A 26455-nucleotide genomic window follows, 5' to 3' on the forward strand; every position below is an offset into this window, starting at 1 on the left:
CTAAGTCCTGAACTAGGAAGCAGACACCCTACCTCACTTAATTCTCCTGCACCTCCGTGTCCCTCTTCTAAGGTAAAGAACCTCAAAAATGAATTTATTGTAAAGTCCTGAGTACTTTCATAAGCTACAAAACCCTATACAAATGTAAGATGTTCTTACTGACATAATTGGAGAGTGAAGTATTTGAAAGCATTAGGAAGCACTTTAGTAGCTAAATTAATTGCAATATTAACCTAATCTCTACAGAGTTCAACAAATACTACTTGATTAATCTGGCACACAGCGATACTTCACACTTGTCACTGGTGTGGATGCACTGCCTGCTAGACTTGTAAGGAATTACCTTTGCGGGAAAAGGAAATTTGGAGGGCTCAGCTGTACTAGGCGTGTGTATTGCTGTCAAAGGAGGAGGCCATGAATGGGTCATTTCCTGGAAAGAGATTTGCAACGGGAAGAAAAGGTAAATTATAAATAGAACATTTATTGCTATTTAAGTTAACTTTTTAAACTGAATGTAGAGTGGAGTGATGGTAAATGAAAAGTGAAATCTTAAAAGTTATTTCATTTACTTTTTAAAAAAGCTCCTACTTGGTGGGCTATGTTCAAAAGCTGAAGCTCTCCAACAAACAGAACTGAAAAGAAATCAGTTCGAAGAAGAAAAACAAGAGCATAGAACAGGAATGGTCTTAACACTCTGAGCAGCATGAAGCATAAAAACGGTAGTAGGTATTACCAGAGTTTGTGTAACTATGAAAACTCAGTCCTGTCTCAATGCTTTCTTTCTCTCTCAGCTTCTTTATTGCATTTCCTGGAATTATTTAAGTTCAAAGGAAGAAGAACTTTCCTGTTTGACTTAAGCAAACAAGTAATTCAGGTCACTTGTTCCACTTGGGAGAGTTTTAATGGATTTGACCCTTCCCTGATACACATTATTAGTACATAAGAACTTTTGCAGAGAAGGCCTTAAAAAGTGACCGTCCCTTTTCATTAACAGAAGTTTCATTTCTATTCACTGTTTTCGTGGAAGCGAGATTTCTATATCTTCCCAATTAATATATTTATCTTGACATGAGTTCTTTTTTCTAAGCACATTCACTTGCTGGAAAACAAAATGTCATATTAAAGGTGTCTAATCGCAAATATGCACACGCACACACACTTTGTTGAAGAGCTAAAATGGCACTGGGGATTAACGTCAGCCCCTTCCTTTTACAGCTGAGAAAAACAAGGTCTAAAATGACAGGATCAGGTCCCCCAGGAAGCCAATGGCTGAAAGCACAGGGAATGGCCCCTTTGCGCTGGAGTCTGAGAGAAAGAAGTCCATCCCCACGTGTGTCAGACCTGCCAGGCAAACTGGCTTAAGATTGACAAGCAACCCTCCATCAGCACACTGGGGACCCCAGATAACACTATGTTACCTCACCTGTACAACACACTGTGGGTTTTTTTTTTTAACATCTTTATTGGAGTATAATTGCTTTACAATGGTGTGTTAGTTTCTGCTTTATAACAAAGTGAATCAGTTATACATATACATGTATCCCCATATCTCTTCCGTCTTGCATCTCCCTCCCTCCCACCCTCCCTATCCCACCTCTGGAGGTAGTCACAAAGCACCGAGCTGATATCCCTGTGCTATGCAGCTGCTTCCCACTAGCTATCTATTTTACATTACACACTGTGCTTTTTTCCAAGTGCTGACCAACCTCTCCATCACCACAGAAATGCCATCTGATCCTTGCAACAACTGGAGATGGAGCTGGGCAAGCATCCCCATTCCCCACCTCTGCGCACATCTTCCCTGCCCTTCCCCACAGCCGCCCTCCGGGTTGCTAGAACCTCAGAACAGACAGAAATGACCTGGCACAGTGACAAGCAAAGTAACCGATGCTGGCTCGAGTAATTTTTGTTAAAGGTGATATCATGCCCTTGCTCACTTGACTAACCATCTTTTGTTCAGTACAAAAGAGGAATTCTATACTAAAGTATAATGGAAAGAGTAGCAGCTCTGGAGCCAGGGACCCAGATTGGATCTTAACTCTGACCCTGCTGGTCAGGTCCGCCTGAGGAGTTTGAGCTCTCTGAGCCTTAGTTCTCAGGAAGAGGTGGACGAAGACCACTTATTTTTCAGAGCATAAAGTGCTGGAATACACGGTCAGAGAAAGCACTTAAAAAATTAAAAGCCTAGTTTTTAAAGAATTTTAATACTGCACCAAAGAGTTTCCTGTTGTTTTATTTATTTGACTATACTCTAAGGTATGGGACCATGAGAACATTATGATGTAAAAACTTGTAGTAATTGCAAAGGTGTCTGAAAGTATCATCCTTCTGTCTTCCAAGAATTTCTTTATAGAATCCCAATGGTGTCTATGACTTTTAGTCACCAATGATTCCCAGGAAATATCTATTGTACTCTCAATGCCTAACGCTGCCCCGGCTATTAAATTAGGCAGTTGGAAAGTGCATAAACTCTTTCAGGCCTTAAGTGGTTTGCTGATAGTGTGAAAGAATTTATACACTTCCCTAAATGCTCAGCTTACTAGGGGAAGTTAGGCCTTACGAGAATTGGGGCCATAAGGAGAGGAGGGTGCCCAGAATTGCAGGGCCCTGAATTCACTCCCTACTTTAACAATGACTTATCACGTGAATGGGGGTAAATCACTTAGCACCTGCTTCACTCCTGGCCTTCCAGGTGCCACAGCTGCTATCTCCTCCCCACTCTCCACCCTGCTCATTTTGCTCTAGACACTCTGTCTAGTTATCGCTGTTTTTCTAATACACCAACCTGTTCCCACCTCGAGGCTTCTGCACTCTTTCCTCTGCCTTTTCCTCCAATCACTTGCCTGCTATATGACTCATAGTGCTTATCAACAACTGACATTTTATTATATATTTATCTTCCCCACTACCGTCTCCACAAGAGGAAGGACTCTTATTCACACGGCACCCCAGTGCCTAGAAAAGTATATGCATCTTCACGGGTATTTGCTGAATAAATGAACATTCCAGTGACACTGGTACAACGAGTGGTACAATGCTACCACTTGTTGTACCAGTGTCACTGGAATGTTGCACTGAGATAATGTCTACAAGCACTGCATTAACTGCCCCAAAAGGCTGTCCAGGCTGTAGAAAACCTGAGCCGTTTCCATATACCCACTGAGGGCACCATCCCCATCTGGACCCTGTGCATGACCAATTTCCTGGTTGCTGGTAGTGTTGCCTGCTACCTTCTTACCCTGCCAGTCTGCACAAGTCACAGGCCACCAATGCCCCTTCAGTAAAACACTGAGACTCTTAACATTTCCACCAGAGAACCAAACACTATCGTCTATGATTGATTTTCTCCTTTAGGGAACTATTTACTGCTTCTATTGCCCATCAGAAAGATCTGTGTTAGGATTCCTGGCAATCTTCATAAATTACTGGTAGGAGATAAGAACAGGAACCACGAGGCAGAGGGAAGTATCTGGATCTACATCAGAGAGTGAGAGCTGGATTTGACCCTAGAGTCATCTACTATCTACCAGCCCAGGGCCTTCATTTTACCCGTGAGGAAACTGAAGTCCAAGGAGTACATGTGACTTAACTGAGGCCCCAAAAGAGAAGAGAAGGGGACAGATTCTAAGTCTCCACAAAGCAGAGACCCATGCCCCTCTTCAGTCCAGGACATCCTGCGATTTACTCTCTCCCTTTAAGACTTCCAAGTGAAAACACTCACCTGTGGCTCGCATTAACCATCGACTTTCAAGCATTTCCAGGTAAGCAAGAACTCATTAAAGTGATGTTGGCTGAGAGGGGAGGGAGGATGGACGAGTTTATTAAATTAAAAATGCTTGCCTGATGTTCTAATACTATCACCTTACATAAAGGACTCAACAAGTCATATACTAACACATCAAAACGTTAACAGAAGCATTTGACACATGCAGGAGACAACTAATCTACATTGTTGCATTTACTTTTGAAATAACCATGGAACAAATCACACACAATTTCAGAGAAAATGCTAAGGCTATTATTTCATAACTAAGTCGTTTCTTTCTTTTATGACTCATCTTACCAAAGAATTTCAGAAATACCAGAAGGAGAGGATAAAACAAAAGCTTGATCAAGATATCTTGTTATTAATCTTACTTGCTGGTTGGCAAAAATTTCTCATTTTCAGCAATACAAAGTATGTTTCCTTAGAGGTATTTCTTTCTTAGAAAACTCTAACTACAAAAGTAGGATACCGAAGATTGTAAGACAAAAATAATGGAACTGTTTTCCAAACATCTGGCTAGATACCACCTTTGTCAAAAATTGCACAAATGAGAAGGTAACCAATATACTTAATTACTGGTTTCAGCACCACCTCACTTAATACTTTGCAATGAAAACTTAAAGGAAAAAATTGGGTAAGCATATTTTGAGGAAAAAGTATGCAGTGGGGATAAAAATTAATAGGTACATGTGTCATATCTCTCCTACTTCCAAAAAAAAACAGAAAACAAAAATCAGAAACCTTATAGCAAAAGGTAAAGTAAGAGTATCATTAAAAGTGACATGGAAGAAAATTAAGAGCCACAGAGGAGGAATGAGAAATAAACAAAACTCTCAGTCATTACAATTACTGTATTTGAGCATTAAATTTAGCTCTAGATTTCCTGGAAGTTAAAGCCAAAATGGGACACATAACAGTTTACATAATTCTTCTCTGATAAAAAGAAAGCAAGCCGGTTCATCAGGAGAATTTATTTATTTTCCTGGAACTGAATTCTAAAAGGAATCTGTCATCCTCGTGCAAGGAAAACTGAACAAATGGATAATGGATTCAATGATGTATTTGTAGAAGCAGCACAAATGTTCCTGGCATGGTCTCAATCAACAAGAGCAAAAAATAACCCTTTCAAGGTAGGTGTAAAGATGTCCATTTACTTTCTACTATTTTTCTTTTTATCTCTTTAAAAATTCATGGTCTCACTGACGATAAGGCCAAACATATAAAGTGTCACCTATAAAACACCAAGAGGTGAAAACCAAGCACTACTTAACCCCTGGTGCCCCCTGCTGCAGCAACACAGGGCATCTACTCTCTGGGAGGTGAGCAATTCTCCAGGGTCTCTATAGACAGCCAGAAAAGCTTAAGGGAGATGTCGTAAGACTCTGGTCCAAATGCCTCGCAGTTTGTAGACTTCATTTCAATTAAAATCTGTCAGATAGTTCAATAATGTCCTAAGACTCCCTTTGTTATTATTCTGGTTTATTTTGCTTTGGGAGGTATGAGGGGAGAAGCTGTTTAAAGGAGTTCAGAATGGCAACTGTTCATTGAAGTCAAAGAAAATGAATATATGTCTGCCTACTTAAGTATTTCTTTAAGCGAGAAATAATAACAATAAGCTCACCTTCAGAATCTCTTCAACACAATGGACTTCACTGGAGTAGGTCTGCTGAACAGGAAAAGCAAGAAAAAGATTAGCACACAAACAAAAAACAACTAGAATGCTGGTATTAATTAATACAGCAACACTCTTGTAAGTAGAATCACCTCAGGGCCCACCTCTTACGAGCTAAATAGGAGAAACTTCACCTTCTGGATGAAATAAAACCAGAGAGATTAACCTGACCTAATCGTGCAGGAAAGGTTTCTGCTGGAGACAATGACAGACGAATTATGACCCTTAGGTCAAAAGCTTCTGGTAGAAAATATGTATATTAAAGACAATTAGTACATTAGTAAATCTAGGGGAATAACAGATATAACAAAAGTGAAGGTGGTGTTAGTTTGCTGCTTTATAGCAACATCTGTCCAGTGAGCCAAGTTACGTGAACATGAAGGTGGCAATCACTCTGAACATCTTACTGAGCCCACAGGAAGGAGGCCAGCATCCTATCAAGGATAGATTTTATGGTAATATTATGGTAATATTCTAAAATATTAGAAATTTTACCTGCCAAAAATTCATTTTAAATTCTAGCCCTACTTGAAGTCAGCATTTCCATCTTATGCGCGCACGCGCGCGCGCACACACACACACACACACACACACACACACACACACACACACACACACACACACAATAGTTCTCCAGATACAGACCCTAGGGAGAGAGGAGATTACCTAGGGTCTTAAAGGAAAGATCACCTTGCTTATCCCCAGCTAAACAAATGACAGCTGCTGTTGTTGGTATCACAACCATAGTTTCTAGGAAATGTCATTTTACAGTCTTTACATTTTTAAGTACAAAGAAAATGGAAAAGTAAAATCTTTTTTAAAAAAAAATCACTTTTCCTTAACTAGAGATATGGAACAAATCCCCTGACTTCACAATTTTTAATGGAATATCAGCTTTCGCTGTGTGTCAATTCATGAGCCAAGTGCCCTGGGCAACTCCTGTACAACACACCCCTCCCATTACTGCCCCTGCTGTGAAGAAAGCACTGTTCTTCCCAGTCAGTTGGTCCAATACTTGCCTCACAGCCAGAGTGTAGATGGAAAAGGGTTCTTTTCAGGGCTCTCATCTCTAATTTGAGTGTAATTTAATACAGCATTGGTTGTTAATTCCTGATCTAGGGTTTATTAATCCACCATTTCCCTCATTCCAGTTTCTTTAAGGAAAAGGGAAAAGAGCATACAGCATTCACACTCTCCTGGAATTGAATCTAATGGACACGACAAAATTCAGATGCAATTTGACCTGCCTAGGTCTGGTTTTAAAACATGTAAATTTCATGGAGATGATTTTATTGAAATGTTTGCAGTTTGCTATTTTTGAGTTAGGGTCTGGAAGTTAGGAGGTATAACCAAAGAATCAAGGGTATCCCCTTTCTCTGCTGGCCCTACTGGACCTGCCTTTATGCATTATGCATGTCAACAACAGGACCTGCTTACCCAATTTTTGTTTTTCAAGACTATTAAAGAATGCCTAAAAACTGGACCAAATATTATAGCACAAATGTCAGAAACAATGAATGCTGTTTTGACCTGCGGGTAAAATGTAATTATATCCTACGGTTTTAATCTTTCACACGCGTCATTAGGAACAACAACAATTAGGAGTTGAAAGTTAATCAACAGAACAGAGCATATGACTCCTGACTCTGGTTAAATAGTCCCCTCATCCTATCTGCTGCTGGAATGAGAATGAGAATCCAGTTAAAATATCTGGCAGTCATGGGGGGACGGGGTTAGGGGAGGGATGGAGTGGGATGCTGGGATTGGAAGATGTAATAAGCTTTGATATACAGAATGGATAAACAACAAGGTCCTACTGTATAGCACAGAGACCTATATTCAATATCCTATGATAAACCATAAGGGAAAAGAATATTTAAAAAAAGAATGTATATGTATGTACAACTGAATCACTTTGCTGTACAGCAGAATTAACACAACATTGTAAATCAGCTATGCTTCAATTTAAAAAATTTTTGAGGGACTTCCCTGGTGGCGCAGTGGTTAAGAATCCGCCTGCCACTGCAGGGGACATAGGTTCGATCCCTGGTCCAGGAGGATCCCACATGCTGCGGAGCAACTGAGCCTGCAAGCCACAACTACTGAGGCTGCGTGCCACAACTACTGAGGCCTGCGCGCCTAGAGCCTGCGCTCCTCAACGAGAGAGGCCACCGCAATGAGAAGCCCGAGCACCGCAACGAAGAGTAGCCCCCGCTCGCTGCAACTAGAGAAAGCCCGTGCGCAGCAACTAGAGAAAGCCCACGCACAGCAACAAAGACCCAATGCAGCCAAAAACAAAAAAACAATACGGCAATCAACGAAACAGTGAGGCACAGTTGAAATGAGGGCAAAAAACATTTGCCCACTACTTCCAAAAGAATGGAGTCAGGAAGCTACAACTTCAGGACATTCAAAGACTTTTTGATCTTCATTACTACTCAAGCCATCAACCCTTAGCCAAGACGTTTTATGTCACTAAAAGATTCATTTTTTTCCCTAAAATTTTATTACATGAGATGAACCAGGACTGAAGAAATTTTTTCCAAAGATTATTGTTTATTGGTATCAGGGTAAGATAAATATTGCTCAACAGTCACCATTTAACCCGTTTAAATTTCTAACTAAAGTCTAAGGCTCAAGCATTAATTGGTTAATGTACTGTGAATTTTCTTATCAGGTCCATTATGAAAGTGGGAGTATTTCAAAGGGGTGTCAGAATTCCATTCCAAATACATGAGGATATATCATATGTAAAGATCTCCATGCAGCACTGTTTATAATGGCAAATAACTGGAAATGATCATAAAACAACGTAAATGCGTGTACTTGCATGGAAAGATGCTCAAGGTATTTTCAACTTTTTCTTTGGAAAGAACTTCACACTTACAGAAAAATAATAAAAACAGTAAAAGAAATTCCTACAAACCCTTCACTCAGATTCCCCAAATGCTGGCATTCTACCACAGTTTGCTTTCTATTTTTCTCTCCCTGCCCTCCACCCACACATCTACACTGAGCCATTCAAGAGTAAGTTAGAGAGTTAGAGTTAATGCCCTTTTACCTCTAAATACTTCTGTGTGTACCAAGGTATGCCTTACAGCTTTATTTAAAAGGGGGGGGCCCTTCCCTGGTGGCGCAGTGGTTGAGAGTCTGCCTGCCGATGCAGGGGACGAGGGTTCGTGCCCTGGTCTGGGAAGATTCCACGTGCCACGGAGCGGCTGGGCCCGTGAGCCATGGCCGCTGAGCCTGCGCGTCCAGAGCCTGTGCTCCGCAACGGGAGAGGCCACAACCGTGAGAGGCTCGCGTACCAAAAAAAAAAAAAAAAAAAGGGTCGGGGGGGGGGCGTTTACCAGATCGTCTGTATAGTATGAGCCTATTTTATGTTCCATCCACCCAAGATTCATATCCCCACTCTTCCCTGACCCAAATTAGAGACTCAAACTAGAGTACAGTAGGTATCTCAGCTGTTTGCAGAGGAAGATCCATAAGGACCGGCTGCCTCGTTTTAAAAAGTACAACTTGGCACCTCCAAGTCTGCCACTGGAAGGAGACTTTCCAAAAAGGGAGGGGCAGTTCAACAAACCATTATGGCTTAATCCCCTTCCTTAAAACCCACTTTCCTCACAGGGTCCCCAGCTGAGTAATGCCACCCCTACTCAGAGAAGCCAGGCTCTCCCTTCAACACTGTGGCCAAGGAGTAAATAATCAGCCTCTCTGAAGCTCTGCCAAGTTAAGGCTGAAGATCTTTAGGTAAGACTTCTTCAAAGAACAAGGGATGATTAAAAAGCAGCAACAAAAACAATCTGTGCTAACTGCATGAATGCAGAAGCTCTAGTTTGCAGGTCCCTCCCTGTCTAGCGCACCTTCAGGGTCAGAGGCACTGACTTTAGACACTCACAACCACAAATCACACTGTTGTCTCCCATCTTCAACATCTAGGTTCCTAGAGGAGGGCAGCTCGGCTACCTCACACATACGGTATCCTGTATATACACGGAACTCCCAGTGCAGCCCTCACTTCCCCATGGGGTATGGCCTTAACACAGGAACCATAATCCTATTCAATAATAATAAAAAAAATAGTAGCTACTTATTGAATACATATTGTACTTGATACTGCATTAAATTCTCACACATTTCCTCCGTTTGATACCATCTATTGTAAAATGCACCATCATTAACTTGGAAGGGGAAAAGCTATGGCACTAAATGTACGCATCAACTGTAGATACGTCCCTTATTACAGACACTGAAAAATGAAATAAAAATTTGAGGGAATCCTGCGTAATGCTCCATTTCATTCTCACATCAGTCTTTGTGGTATAACCCCCAGTTTTTAAAATGAAGACTGAATTCTAAAGAAATTAAGTTACATGTCCAAGGTCACACAACGCTCTCAAGTGACTGAGCCTGACTTCCGAATGTTGCTACACGACTTTTCCAAAAACCTCAACTTCAGGCAAGAGACAGACAGATTAGTATTTAAGGAGGAGATATGATCCCAGTTGTCGTATGCATGACCAAAACCGTTTTCAAAGAGTACTGTTTTCCCTGTGTTTGTGCAAAGAAGTTGGTATTCAGACTTAACTGCCTCTTATTACTGCGGGTACTTCAGGCCAGAAAGGCAGCGATGCTGGCCTCGGTCTGATTTCTCACTCCTCTTGGAATGATATTGTGTGATCCTAAGGAAATGCACTGATACCAAAATAAAATATGTCAGTAAATGTCTTCTAAGCACGACACAGTTTGTTTTAATAAGCTAAAAAGAGCCGGACGGAAGAAATATACCTCACCGTTAAGACCAGGAGGCTCTGGCAATACTGTGTTTTAAGCCTCTCAAGTTTCAACAGAGCAGCACTTTTTTTAACAATGCTGTTCTCAAAAAGGCTTAGTTATCACTAACCAGAACTGCAGGGAGCACAAAGGCAGACTGCTGACGAGGGAAGTCAAAAGATCTTGGATTCTAGTTCTGGCTCTGCCGAGGACTGGTTCTTGCAATGCTGGCTAAGATTCAACTTCCCTGGGACTATCTCCTCATGGCAATAAAGGGATAATATTACCAATCCTAACCGCTTCACAGGGTTGGTATGAAGGTCAAGTGTGAACCTTTAAAAACTAACAGGAGGGACTTCCCTTGTGGCGCAGTTGTTAAGAATCTGCCTGCCAATTCAGGGGACATGGGTTTGAGCCCTGGTCCGGGAACATTCCCACTGCCAAGGAGCAACTAAGCCCATGCGCCACAACTACTGAGCCCACATGTCACAACTACTGAAGCCCGCACGCCTAAAGCCCGTGCTCAACGAGAAGTCACTGCAGTGAGAGGCCCACGCACCACAATGAAGACTAGCCCCCGCTCGCCACAACTAGAGAAAGCAAGCGCGCAGCAGTGAAGACTCAACGCAGCCATAAATCAATCAATCAATAAATAAACATAAAAACTATCAGGAGGGGCTCCCCTGGTGGCGCAGTGGTTGAGAGTCCGCCTGCCGATGCAGGGGACACGGGTTCGTGCCCCGGTCCGGGAAGATCCCACATGCCGCGGAGCGGCTGGGCCCGTGAGCCGTGGCCGCGGGGCCTGCGCGTCCGGAGCCTGTGCTCCGCAACAGGAGAGGCCACAACAGTGAGAGGCCCGCGTACCGCAAAAAAAAAAACTATCAGGAGGCACTGATATGTGAAATAAATACATGGGGCCAACATTATCAAGGCAGTCTTCACTGGTGTGACAGCTTTTAAAGAAACCCCAATAGGTTCTCCCTCATTTTATGTTTTAAAAGATTAAACAAATTCTCGTGCTATTTTTCTTCTAACATATGTCAACTTTTGGACTATGGTTCAGTCTATAGTATCTACTTGCTGCTCACCTATCCCAAACTAACTAGATAAGGCACACTCTTCTTGCCCCTGCCTGGAGCCCATTTCCCTCTCCCACCTGTGTTGGGAAAACTCCTACTCAGACTCTGAGTGGCAGATTAAAGACCATCTTCTGGAAAATATTCCTTGACTCTCTCACTCCCAAAACTGTGCATGTGCTCCCATGGCTGTCAAACTGCCTCATGTCCCACCATCTCTGCTTCTTCTAGATTACCAGTTCCATGACTGCAGGGGCCAGCTCTGCCTTGCTAAATCACCAATCACATGCTGCCTGCCACACAGAGGCAACCAATCAACATTTGCTGGTACACTTTTCAGCCTCCAAACTCAGAATATGAAAACAAATTCCCAATTTTTAAAGCATTAGAGACTTTCTAAATACAGTAGCTTCTTTGAAATATAAGCCAACATCTTAATTAACAAACTACACAGAAATAAACACACGAGGACAAAAAGGAAATTGTTTTGCATTGTTTTCTCCTTCAAAACATTAAGACTACTCTTAGAAACTATTTTTCACATATCAGATTGGCAAAACAAAAAAAGAAAGACGGACAATTCTGTGTCTATGAGATAGATGTGGGGAAATAGGCACTCAAATACCGTGGTTGGTGGGAGGGTAAAACAGCACAATCGCTGAAGATAGCAATTTGGCAGGAGCCACCAGATTCTATTTTCTCATGCTCTGACCCAGCAATTTTACCTCTAGCACCAGCTCCTACATGTACAAAAAGATATACGCACAAAGTTATTCACTTCAGCCTAGTCTCCAAATAGTAAGGTACTGGAAAAACTCTAAACTCCCATCTAGAGGTAATTGGCTAAGAAAACTGTGTTACATGCCCCTTAGGCAGAAATACTACACAGCCATGACAAAGAATGAGGGCGCTCTTCGTGCAATGATTTGGGTAATCTCCAAGCTATACTGTTAAGGGGGAGGGAAAAAACCAGGTGCAATACATGCCAGGATTTGAAATGAAAAGGTGACATCAGAAGAGAATATATATGTTGAGTTACTTATTATGCATAAAATACCATTGGGAATAACACAAGAAATCTGTAACATTAATTACTCCTAGAAACGAAAACTAAGCGGCTGCAGGGCCAGAGTAATGGAAGATTTTCACTGTATATCTTTTTAAATTCTGCATTATTAAGTATATTATGTAATTATAAAGGAAAATACAAAAATTAGATTGAGATTTTAAAAATTAAGGATAAAAATTTTTACTCAAAGGTCTCTGCCACATTTGTGTTTACTCTCTATTAGCATTCTTCTATGTAACTTTCCTTCTCCCAAACACACGTCTATATGAATCTGTCCACAGCTTCCTCCTCGGAGCTCTGGGCTTGCCTCATGTAACACTCAGCACACTGAATTGTTCCTAGATTTACAGTCAGCCTTCCTGTGAGGTGCTCCTGGGAAAACCTAGGACTTGGTGTCTGGCCCTATTTGCTGGCTAGTTCACTCTTGCTTCCCAAACTAGAATGCTACAAAGCCCTTGGAAGAGATGTATTTGGGGTGGGGGTAGGGGTGGGCTCTCTCTCTTTTTTAATCAGTCATGCTTAAATACTGGGCAAATATCTTTGAAATAGACAAAGCCTCATAGGATTGTTGTGAGGAAGAAATAAGACAATGTACGTTAAAGCTAATGCCTCACAAATAAACTTAAGCACTTATCATGAAGATGCAATAATCAGCACTTCCCAGAGACAGATTAGAGGAGGAAACCAAAAGGCCTGCCTGAGCAAGGTTCTGGCATAAAATCAATTTTATTCTGTGAATACAAAGTAAATTACCTAAATAGCTAGGCCTATTCCAAGAACTCGCTCATACTGCTTGGGTATGCCTACCCGGGCTGAAAAAGGCACAAGGTTCTAACAGTATTACTTCTTCAGAAGTGTCATGCCCTTTGGGCAACTATCTAAACATCTACTTCCACACCCAGTATTTTAGGTAAGAATTTTTTAAATCCCTGGGCAGATTTATGGACACACTTATAGTACAAAAAGAAAAAAAAAAAAGGAAAGCTATAGATTGTTAATATGGAAGGAAGGATAATGGGTCAGAAAACAGAGACTAAGATACTCTTAACAGTTTTCCTAAAGATGAATAGTATTATAATGCAAACCAATTTTAACCGTCAAACTCTCCCTTCAAAAAATTAAACACCTAAACACCCTGAATCTCTACTCAAATATCTTCAAATAATGGCAGGGTTTGGGGTAGTATTATTTTTTTTAAAGGTGATAAGCTTCAATATGTAGCAAGGAATTACGTGTTCCCTGGAAGCCTCTTTTTTAATGCCAAACTGGTCTGCCAGGCATGGAGGCTACCACAATTACTGTTATGCTAACTGCAGAAATCTCTATAGTTCTCCAAGTAAATGTTTCAAGGAGAAGAGGAAAGAGATTGATGAAGGACAAGATTATTTTAAATGATGAGAAATCTACAGGTCACCTACAGCTATCATCCAACAAAAATTTACTGTGGAAAGACCAAGCAATTCTACTCATGTTGGAGGAACTAGAAAAGGGGCAGCAGTCTGGAAACATGGGTGTCACAAACACTGGCTGGGGCTTCCCTGGTGGCGCAGTGGTTAAGAATCCGCCTGCCAATGCAGGGGACACGGGTTCAAGCCCTGGTCTGGGAAGATCCCACATGCTGCGGAGCAGCTAAGCCCATACGCCACAACTACTGAGCCTGTGCTCTAGAGCCTGTGTGCCACAGCTACTGAAGCCCATGTGCCTAGAGCCTGTGCTCCGCAACGAGAAGCCATCGCGATGAGAAGACCGTGCACTGCAACGAAGAGTAGCCCCTGCTCACCACAACTAGAGACAGCCCATGCACAGCAACAAAAGACCCAACACAGCCTAAATAAATAATAAAATAAATAAATTTATTAAAAAAAAAAAACACTGGCTGTCCTTTCCTGCAAGTCTTCCTTCACCTTCACTCTGCACCCATCTTCAACTCCAAATGGTAACCCATGGTGCTCTAATCTGTCTCCCCCGGAACGGTTTCCTGTAGGCAGGGATTGGCTTTATTCATCCCAGTATCTCCCAGGGCCTTAACATAATTCTGGACAAACACAGACATGCAAGTAATATTTGTCAAATGAATGAACCTGATCTTGCCATCTCATGGCATCTCTGACAGAATTCACAAACATGAGCTAGCCAAAAAGTAATTATGGAATATTTATAGTGAATTCTCCATTTTTTCCTGTATATTGGAAGCAATGTGTGTTTGCTCAAATATGCAAAACTCTAGGCAACTTCACAGAACAAGGCTGTTTTGTTTTTGAAGATACAGAAATCCTCAACTGAAAAAAAAAAAAAATGAAATTCTATCACCAACATCAACTCAATGAGATGTTTTTCACCCAAGGAGTAGTTGCCTAAGTACAATTTGAGGATGTGAGTTTCTCAGAGAACGGTTTCTGATGTGACAGTAACGTCAGATCATGATTGTTGGGGGAAGGGTACATTGGGCATGCTTGGGTGGGGTAAAGGAAGGGTGTATCTCCTTGAGACTGAAGATCAAGAAATATTCCAGGATACATGCAGAAGGAGAATGCTGGAAGCTTGGAAGATGTGCTAGCACCCCAATTCACTTATTAAATGAGAGTTAACACACACAAATGCTTATAAAGTTCACCTTTAGGTAAACTCCTCTATAAGCGAACTATGTTATCTCCCTGCCTTTCACCAGCTAGAGCAAAAACAGGCTAAAAAATGAAAAGAAAAAAAAGACCCTAAGTATCATTACTGAAACTTAAACCCTTACAGGAAGAAGTATTTTGAACTATATGTACTTTAAAGATTAATGTGGGTAACTAGAGAGTTTATTGTTGCTTTCCAGTTACTCTGATTTTACCAGTGAAGCAATTTGCTTTAGTGTCATAAAGAATTTATTTTTCTAAAGTATATAAAATGTACAAAAGCTCATAATTTGTATTAACTGAACTACCTAAAATATTCTGGAAATTCTGTTTTGATCTCTATTAAAAGAGGGCATCTTTTAGTCATGAAACCTAGGATCTGGTTCTTAAGATCTGGTTTAAATAAATAAAAATAGAACCATGAGTAGCTGTTCCCCACATATATAACACTTACTTTATATAAATATACAAAGGAATATTAGGGGAGTAATAAAAGTGCTGGTTTCATTTATTGTATTACTATACTTCCTGAGACCACATGAGTATATATAAATTTTAATATATTTGTAAGGCTTCTACAGAGTCACATGAAATAGTTTTTATTTTAAAAAATACTATTTAGGGACTTCCCTGGTGGCACAATGGTTAAGAATCCACCTGCCAATGAAGGGGACACGGGTTCGAGTCCTGGTCCAGGAAGATTCCACATGCTGTGGAGCAACTAAGCCCATGCGCCACAACTACTGAGCCTGTGCTCTAGAGCCGCGAGCCACAACTACTGAAGTCCACGCGCCTGGAGCCCGTGCTCCGCAACAAGCCACCCCAGTGAGAAGACCGTGCACTTTAATGAAGAGTAGCCCCTGCTCGCCGCAACTTAGAGAAAGCCCGTGCGCAGCAACGAAGACCCAACACAAACAAAAAATAAATAAATAAATTTACGGGGTTGGGGGGGAGAAAACTGAAACACTAAAAAAAAAAAAACTATTTATGTTGCTGCATTATATGCAGAAATGTTTTCAGTAAATATTCTTTATGACAATATGTCAAATAGCTTCTTGGTGTAAAAGTGACAAGGGTGGGGTGTACCTGAGATAGGTTTAAACAGACTTAAAAACAAAGTACCTGGATGAAAAACAAATGCAGATAACTTACCACTGTTTGAGAGTAAATATATCTAATCTCAGTTATTCACCAACTTTCTAACGTTTGACTGTGAACTATTACCATTCACAGTGTAATAAAGAATCAGAAATCCCCAGTGTTTTAAGACTTGAAAACACTGTGCCTTTGACAGAAGATCACATGAGACCCCACGAAGCCCATTGTGGGCATAGCAACCATGAATGATTTAGTAAGACTGGCTAAAAAGCACTGCTTTTAAAAAAGAAAAAGACATCACAAAGAACAAGTGTAGACAGTGGTTCCATTCCAGTGATAATAAACTGACAAGTTCTTTCAAATGGTCCAAACTACATGACCTAACTCCCCTTCCGTAACCAATTCTACTCACTAAAACAACTTTTACGGTTTTTTTTTTTAAGAGGAATTAAATTTTGATTTTTGAGTGGGTACATTGATTTGCAAAGCACAAGCAGTCTTTCAATTAAAATATACCACTGCAGGGAGGGTGTTAAACTGAAGTGTTTTGTGACCATGCTTACTCCATTCCCATCCTACTCTGTTCTCTCCCCACCTCACACACACAGATGCACACAAACACACACAACACGCACACACAAGTACTCTCTCACAGATCATATTAAGGGATGATTCTGAGTCTAAAACAACACTACTAAATTACTTTGTCAACCATGACAGAATTTATAGATGCATAAACCTGTATTACTGCTCCTTTTTGAGTGTGTCTATCAAATTTAAGTGGCAAACAATGTTCGGGAACCATGTCTAATTCTGTGTTTCATAGGGTGCCTGGACATTTTTTTTTTTTTTAATAGCTAGGCATAAGTGAAGACTACAGAGGCACCAGGGGGGGAAAAAAAAACTTTCCATCGGTTTCTGGATGAGGTTGAAAGAAACTGAAGTCATATGAATAAGATAAACCATTTAATCCACGCTTTGTCTGAAAGGACATAAAGATTTTTATCCTGGACTTATTCCAGTGGTAATCTCAACAGTTCCTCTGGGCTAGGTGTTGGTTGTCTGTCTCCTGGCATCATGATTTTTAAAAACAAAAAACAGAACCCAGAGGAAAAAAAAGGAAAGAAAATTACTGAAGCAGTAGGCAAGAGGCAATATATACTCTGAGGAAACAATCTGAGCTTCAAACTGCCCTGGGGATTACTGATACTATAATAAACACAGAGGAGAGAAGGCAAATAAAGATGGCCTTGCCCTTTATATCTTAATTCTGAATAAGTAAATTCCTTTTTTTTTTTTTTTTGGTCTTTAATATTGGGTAACAAACAGATTACTTGCCAGGATCTAGAAAAAGGGCCAAAGATCGTTCGAGAAAGTATAATTATTTAATATAACATCATGGTGGTTATAAATCACTTATTTAATCATATCAATGAGCACCTAAATTTAAGAGACTATTTTACTTTTCTATAATTTATTAAAAACCAGATTCTTTACAAAGAAAAGGAAACCTTACTAATGTCACCGAACCTCAAGTAGATTTAATAATCTTTTCTTTTTCCTGCATTATCTTTGTATGTAAGTTTGGTCAAAGTATAAACAAACTGCATAAGACTTCTAGGAAAGCTCATCTCATAAAGTGATTTACTGAACCAGCAAAATGAAAGAAAATATGTTTAATAACAAAGTTTTAAATAAACAGTCACTCAACAAGTGCCAGTATTTTTTAAAAATAAATACAAGGGACAGGCCAGATAAATATACATAAAAGAACTATTCTTGAATTTATTTTAAATAAGTATTTAATCTGTGCCAAGGAGAAAATTCCCTTTGCTTGTAAAATAAATGTGCTCTAATACCTGCTGAATTTAAAAGCATTAAGCATTTCGTAGTACATCTACCACAATTCTATCACATCTTACACAGACCACAATTCTAAAAGTTACAGTAGGAAACAATACGTTTATACTCATTTTGAAAACATGTAGCAGTCAGTGACTCTCCGCCCATCTTTCTCCATCTCAATATACTTCTCTCGAAGTCTTTCTGACTCTCTCTCATCCCCTCACACACACACATGCAATGAAGTTTTAAAAGTACTCTTTTGACTTTAATCCGGAGTCCTTAAACCAAGACTCCAACGTTTTGAGTGTTTTAAGGCACGGTATAACTCAACCACGTTTGTCCTAACTCCCAATATTCTTGCATTTACTGTCGTTCCTATGTTCTCCTTTTCCTTCTACACTTTCTAGAATGCAGAATCTAGGTGCCAGAGAAGAGAGAATACAAAAAATAGGCCATGATTCTGATAGAAACAACAAAAGCAACTCCTCTTGAAAATTGCCTTTAAGGGACAGGAGGGTCAATCCAGCAGAGGTAAATTATATCTCAGTTGTACATCAATCCAACTGTTGCCCTCCTGACTATTCCACACACCTGGCCCATGCCCCGCCAGGGAAAAGGCTCCTGGAACCTACTTTACTTTTTCTCTGACATTATCATAATCACATTGCCAGTTTGGGGAAAGGGGAGGGGCACGGGCCAATTACAAAAATCCTTTGAACAAGTTCTTTAATTGGTATACAGCCAGCCAAATCCTCTTAATAAGTAGTATTATTAATATCGTCACGATAATGCTGTCTACCAAGTAGCATTAAATGAACCTGAAAAGTATTAGATTGGCCTCTGAGCAGGTAAGTCTTAATCTGAATCTGTTTTTCTCTCTTTTAGGCAAAACTTTTAAGAAGCATCTGAATGTCAGAAAATCATCTCCTTAGTAAGATTCTCTCAAAAGCGTTTTGTAGGACAAATAGAAGTTTCTTCTAACTAGAGCACGGTCTTTAAAACCAAAAACAAAAACCTGTGAGGAACATAAATCACTGGAAAACTCTCTTGCTTCCTAAGTCTGAGTGTAACAGATCTCCAACTCATTTTATGACATAGTTCCTACTTTGAAAAGCCAAAAGGCATAACCTAAATTTAAATCAATCAATGAAGAGTTTACGCTATAACAACCTGAGGGTTCTCCCTGCTTTCTCGTTACTTCTGCCCAATTTCTGATCTCTCTTGCTGATGGAAGATACACTACTGCTTAACCTTAAACAAATTCTATTTTTTGAGGGGGGAAAAAAAAATGGAAACACTGTCATGTTCTCTAATTAGCCTTTCATCACATAAATTTACACCCCAGATAGATACGGACTATGTGACCACAAACTATGCTGAATAAATTAGTGAGACCCACAAAGCTACAAGAACATTAAACATTAAAATTTATCTACTACACCTGCTTGCACTTAAGTAAGAACACTTCTAAATATTCCTAGACTGGTAGAAATCAATATGACATGTGCTAAAACTTGGGTAGGCGCTCCACAATCTTTTATATTTGACCTAAATTCTATTTGTCTGCCAAAAAACAAAAACAAAGCAATAAAAGCCAAAAGGGATGGCGGGAGGCGGGGGGGTGGAGAGAGGGAGAGAGAGAGAGAAAAGGGGAGGGGGGAATGCACACCTGTATACAAACATATTTAAGTTTTTATGCTGCCAATATCTTCGATCTGTACCTTTACTTTGGGAAGACAAAAGAAACCATCAATGTTTGCCAGTGATCCAGAAGTTCAAGAAGAGAGTTTGAAAGAGGGACAAAATATCTGACTGGTAAGGAATTGCTTATTTTAAAATGTTTTTAATTTCTTTAAAATGCACTGCCAAAAATGTGCTGTGATTTGCGATAGATAGAAAACTATATTATACTTTCTCTGCTCTTACTCCATTATTTCATTAGAAAGAGACAGAGAGGGAGAGAAAGGAAAATCCATAATCCAAACCAACAACCAGTGCAAATCTCAAGAGATATTCCAAGTCTCTAGGGGCAGCCAAAAGGAAAAAAAAAAAGCCACACCACACCACCTGTCTGTTACCTGTCAAGTGTACACGAAGGGAGGGGACATGGGAGGGCTGAATGCCTGTGGCTAGAAAGCTTATTTACCTTGTTTGTAAGGGCACGCACACAGCAGCACTCAACTAGAGTTTATTCAGATCCTTCCCTTCTTTGATGTTAGCCCCTAACAGAGGAGGCAAAAGAGAAAACAAGGAGGGAAGGAGGGAGAGAGGAAAGAAGGGAAGTGGGGAAGGGAGGAAGCAGAAGGGGGGGAGAGAAAGAGGGGGAGAAAGAGAGGTTTCCCTTTGAGGCCTCGGTCTTCCCCACCTGAACCTCAGGCTTGCACTCACTGGTACTTACTGTGGGGCAGCTGTGCACTGGGGCACTTACCTCCGTGAACATGTCTTACTGCCTTCCTACATGGCAAAAAGGCTTTCCTGCTTCCATACATCCCCTTGCCAGCCCTAATCGGTGCCACTAGGTCACTGTATTTTGTGCTGGCAGCTGCAATGGCGGCCCTGACAGGAAAGAACTTTTAATCTCTTCCCTTGTACTGAACCATAAGCAGCAGCGAGTGCTCCCAGACACAACTCCCCTGGCTCTGCTCCTAAAAACGCTCTCTCAAGTACACCGTTGCTTAGCAATATTTGCCTTCCCCCTGTACATTTGAAATTGGCAACATCTGTCCCTTTGGCAGTTTTGACTTGTGAAAGCACCATGCTCACAGTTTAAAAACACACACGGCTTTATGAAATGGGCAATCCTCCACTCTTCCCATCTCCCCGAAAAGCCAGGGATGTGGAAACCCCCCCAAATGGCTTAATCTTCACTTAGCTTTAAAGGTCGATATAACCATCTACAGGATTCAAAATACTGAAGCCAGCAGGAGATCCTATTAAACCCCACCTAGTAAGTAATGCTATCTGTACAACTACACGTGAGGATGTGTCTGAACTCAAAATCCCATTCAGCTTAACATTTTCTATGTAACATTTTCTATCACAAAGTATTATGTGTAAATATTTGTTAGTAAAATAAGATATAAAGGCAATTTATTCACAGAGTAGGTAGGGTAACTTTCATGCTCACATTATAGCCCAACCTCATAAACAAAAATACAGACACACACACACAGACATGGATCGATGGCAAAGGAACCTAAGAAGTCTAGAGAACAAAAATTCATTTAAGTAATTCCAACATCATGAATTTCAAAACAAATGATCTTAAGTTTCCTAAGTTTTTTATGCATCCCTCAACATAGCCATCTTGGTAATTTACTGAGGTTACTCATTAACACTAAAAGTAGTTCATAATACTGTAATTTTATACATAGGAAAAAACCTAATAAAAATGAAACTTTTATAGGTAGTATATATGTTCTGCGTGTAATTTTACTTTATATATAGCACACTGACAGGAAATAAAAGTCAAAATATTAAAAGGCATAAAAGTCAACTAAGAATTGAACCATGTTCTGTGCATTCAAACTTGGGCATGTAGATATTTTTGTTCCTTTAAACAAATCAGGCTACAATTTTCTTTTTGGCCAAACCAATCTTGACATATTAGAAACACATGTTTTCAAAAACCTTTTATGGGAACCGAGTTCCAGCTACAAAGGGCAAGCTGACCTACTGCTCTCATCAAGTCTCTACCCGGAGCTGACAGAAGCAGAAAAGCCTGGGTGATACCAATGGCCACTAAAAATACATCCAAAAGGTCCTTGACTAGATTTAACAATAGCCCTAAAATTCCATAACATGCTTGGATTCATAATCCTGCTTTAGCTGCAAACATGAACTCAACACCCTGAAACACACTTCTCACCATAGCTCATCACTAGCTACTTGCCCAGTTACATACAATAATTCCTGTGAAGTCAAGCTTTTTATTGCAGCTTATTGGAGAACTCTGTGCAGTCTTTGCAAATTGGGGAATTCTCAAAAACCTCAGATATTCCTCCAAGTCATCCTCAGTGGTTCTGGCCTTGCAGGGTAGTACTTATGAGCAAAGTTCTGAGTTGGACACACCAGCTTCCAGACTTGGCTCTGCCAGGGACCAACTATGAAGCTCACTGCATGAAAACAGCTTAAGCACAGTGCCTGATACACAGTACATTCTCAATAAAATACAAACATCATTTTTATTCAAATATTAATCTTACCATGACACACACGCCTCAGTCTTTTTTTCCTTTCTATCATTCTACTAAACTTCCCCACTTCTCCAACCCATCACACAAACACAACTTTTATTTAATGAACATCTAGGAAAACTTCCACTGGAAAGGGGAAAAGAATGCTAAAGGAATGAATGACAACAAATTTTATATCTTTTGGTAACTATATAGTACAATCCTTGCTTGCACCTCTCTCTGATTTATCTTTTTTGTTGTTTTTTTGATTTACCTTTAAACAGCGGAAGAAGCCATCACCTATTGGACACCTGTATCTGCAATATGTATTTAATAAATTCTGAATTAATGTGGGGAAAACATGATGATTTGTAGAGACTGGACCTTGGGCCCGGGGACTAGGGGATGGTGGGAGCCAGGGCAGGGGCTGTGGTGCTGTCCAACAGGCAAGTGCTGATAAGCCTTGAGGGCTTGAGACTGCGCTCACGTCAAGCCACCTATAGAACATGGAGAAAGTGCAAAAAAGCTTCCCATGAGACGAGTTCCAGGCCCAAGAGGAGAAAGCAAGAACTGGCCATTTAGCACTGCCCTTCTACATGACTGTCCCTTTATGGGGCAATGATGGGCCATTAGAAAGCCAAACCCTGGGGTTTATTTAACCAACTACTAGAGCATTATTGAGAATGTCTCCATTCTGAGGCTTCTGGCATGAGACGCTCTTAAGGATGAATGCCACAATCTATCCCACAGTGCCAATCAATAAATAATTATTAGGTCTGAAAGCAAGGGAAGTAAAACACAGGCTGTAATGCTCTTATAAAAATCAGCTATATCTTCATTACCATGCAGTGATGGTTCTACCCTATTCTGTCTGAAGAAAATCTACGGCCCCTTGTACTGTTTTTACTCCTGAAAATGTTCAGAGCTGAGCCCATTCTCCTTCAAATCCTACATACCTAAGAACTTGCAGGACAATCTGCTGGCATAGTCAGCAACACATGTCACACAGTATTATCATAAAAGCCTTCTAAAATAGATACTCCTCACTCAAAAATGTCTACAATATGGCATTAGCAGCAGGAGTAGCAGTAACAGCTGTCAGTAGTAGAAACATTTATTAAGCACCAGTTGGATGGAGGGGGTGGAGGAAGGGGGCAAGAAAATAATGAACAAAACTCAGTTCTGAACTGAGGAAAGTTTTCCAAGCATGAAAAGCCCCTTCATTGGCAAAGGCAAAGAAAAGTTTTAAGTCACGTCGAGGCATCAGCTTATTTTTCTTCTGTGACATTGCCCCATCTCTAACTGAACTTCCTAATTCTCTCCTCCATGACTCAAAGTCTAGTCTAAAACAGTTTTACCCAAACTTCAGTCAATTCCACACTACCCTGACAGTGATACCATATTGCAATACTACCTGTACTGTTTTCTTTAAATCAAGTTACTCTCAACTCACTTTTTTACTTGGCCTGATCCTAAGTAACAATATTTATGAAATCCTGGGTTTGATATGCTGGTGTATATATGTTTTCTAACTCACATTAAGATACATAAAGATTGGTGCCCATATACTCTCTTGGAAGTTCATGTACTAATCAATGCTATTTAAGCCAAATGCTGAATGGAACGTCTTGGGACATCTTGTTGATGTTTTTTTAGTAAAGCTGTAGTGATTCTCCTACCTTGTAAAATCATCCTACTTTATTGGCTTACACAAGTGTTGCCCATCCTTCACAAATTACATGAGAATACGCCTACTCATGCCTTTCCTTACTGGATCTGTCACCCAGAACACAAAATTAAGATGTGCAATTCAGTACAATAATCTTTTTTCCATATGTTTCATGATGCCCAAATACAACTGAAAGCCCCCTATAGTTCTCACAACAACTAGTACAATTCTGGAATCCTGAAAATGCAGCAGGTACTCAATACATTAATAGTGGCACAAAATATTTATTCAAGTCTCTTATTTTAAAAAGCATCATATTTTTAAACATGAATAAAATTAAACCCATGATACAGAATTTCATTACTTCACCAAAACAGCTTACAGAAACACCATCAAACCAACGCAAACCATTAGGATACTTCTTAAGACCCTGGTGACTACTAAACATAGTTGTAAAGTCAATAAAGATAACCTGAAGATGGGTAATATACACTTTTCCCACAGTGTGAAATTTGCTTTTACTGTCAAGGGAAGGTGGAATATCCCAGTCTACTATATGCTAGGCAAATATATCCCATTTCATTTTCACAACAGCCCTGTGGTTCAGGTAGAAATGTCCCGCTTAATGGTGGAAGAAAATGAGCCCAAGTGTTCTGATTCCAGTTATTCATTAGAAACATTACCTCCCACTTAATATTTCCTTAAAGCCTTAATATTCAAAACTTTTCAGCTACCTAAACTTCAGATTCTAAGCTAAGGCAAAGAAATAAATCCACTACATCTACTCAGACATTCAGTGTTAAAATAACTATAATGATGTGATACAGAATCTGTTTATTAAATATTTACTATATGCCAATCACTGATCTAAGCGTTTCATAAACATTTTCTTATTTAAGCCTGACAACTACTTTAAGATTTTATTATTGTTTCTATTTTAAAGATAACAAACTGAGGCTCAAGCAGTAATTTTTTTTTTTTTTTTTTTTTTTTTGCAGTACGCAGGCCTCTCACTGTTGTGGCCTCTCCCGTTGCGGAGCACAGGCTCCTGACGCGCAGGCTCAGCGGCCATGGCTCATGGGCGCAGCCGCTCTGCGGCATGTGGGATCTTCCCGGACCGGGGCACGAACCCGTGTGCCCTCCATCGGCAGGCAGACTCTCAACCACTGCGCCACCAGGGAAACCCTCAAGCAGTAATTTTTAATAGTTAAATAATTTGCCTGTGGTCTAACAGCTAATTCAAGGTAAAGACAAGATTCAAACCCAAATCTTCCTTAATCCAAAATCCATGCTTTTGGGACTTCCCTGGTGTCCAGTGGCTAACACTCTGTGCTCCCAATGCAGGGGGCCTGGGTTCGATCTCTGGTCAAGGAACTAGATCCCACAAGCCACAGCTAAAAGATCCCACAAGCCTCAACTAAAAGATCCCGCGTAGGGCTTCCCTGGTGGCGCAGTGGTTGAGAGTCCGCCTGCCGATGCAGGGGACACGGGTTCGTGGCCCGGTCCGGGAAGATCCCACATGCCGCGGAGCAGCTAGGCCCGTGAGCCATGGCCGCTGAGCCTGCGCGTCAGGAGCCTGTGCTCCGCAACGGGAGAGGCCCGCGTACCGCCAAAAAAAATAATAATAATAAAGATCCCACGTGCCGCAACGAACATCCAACACAGTCAAATAAATAAATAAATATCAAAACAACAACAACAAAATCCATGCTCTTAACTACTACCTATAATGCCTAAAAGTCCCATCTAATCAGCGCTCCACCCCACCTCCCCAAAATCTTCAAGTATATCTTCCTACCCTCCAACAACATCCAGAGTTTTTAGCATTCTGTGGATTACATGTTCTATTATATACTTATTATTCATCCCTAGTTATAAAATTATTAAGACATCAAAATTCCCAGCAATGATATTGCTAGGAGTAAAAATGACATCTAACAAAAAAAGAACAGTTTGGAAATTCTCCAAAAACAATCACACTCCAGTTCTTAACAGTACCTTATACTAATTAAGTATACTTGTACAAGTATAGAAAATTACACCCTATAGAACCTGTACACTATGGAAACTTAAACATGAGTTGTCTATATAACTACAGGATCCCTATTGCTAAGACCAGTTCCTTGGCAGTGAGGGGGGCGGGGGTTGGGGGGTGAGGGAGTCTCTGGAGTCCCCACAGGAGCCAGAGCCATTGTGTCCACCCTCCCTGTTGCAACCAATAAAAGCCCCTTCACAATATAAAAACAAAAGGATATATATGTTGCTAAGATCAAAGGAAGGAAAGCAGCTCTTGTTTGCTGAATGGGTGTTGAAAACCAACTTCCTATTAGTCACTATAAAAACAAGAAAAGTAATTTAGAATAAAAGGTACTAAAGGATATGCTAATGGACTTGGTATAGGAAACAGCATCACAGTTCAATTGCTAGAATTCAAACTCTTTTTTAAAAAAGAACCATAATATTTTAGAGTAGAAAAGAGCATAGTGACTATCCACTCCCTTGTCACACACAGAAAAAAAAACTAACCGAGCACATTTCTACTTGGTGACAAGGAGGATAAGAATCCATGTTCCACTGTTTCTGGAAGCAGCAAAAACCTTAAAAAAAAAAAAGATGCTAAAAAGGTGGGGCAGTTGTCAAGTAGGCTAATAACCTTGTGGGTTTTTTTCTTTAACTAAAATATGAACAAGTGTC

General features: G+C 40.3%; 1 protein-coding gene across 5 annotated transcripts in view; it reads right to left on the bottom strand.

Moving 5' to 3' along the window:
- AFF1 (ALF transcription elongation factor 1) overlaps positions 1 to 26455 on the bottom strand; it is a 208209-nt gene that overhangs the window by 50557 nt on the left and 131197 nt on the right. For 4 of the 5 annotated variants that reach the window (XM_082653067.1, XM_082653066.1, XM_082653069.1 and 1 more), the window contains 2 exons: positions 5388 to 5432; positions 344 to 430 (listed from right to left, as the gene is read on the bottom strand). In XM_082653067.1, coding sequence (XP_082509193.1) covers positions 344 to 430; positions 5388 to 5432 — 132 coding nt within the window. The remainder of the gene's footprint in view (positions 1 to 343; positions 431 to 5387; positions 5433 to 26455) is intronic. The other variant, XM_082653070.1, reaches the window with a different exon arrangement.

The sequence above is a fragment of the Grampus griseus genome (genome assembly GCF_964374135.1).
Source record: "Grampus griseus genome assembly, chromosome: 4".
NCBI lineage: Eukaryota > Metazoa > Chordata > Mammalia > Artiodactyla > Delphinidae > Grampus > Grampus griseus.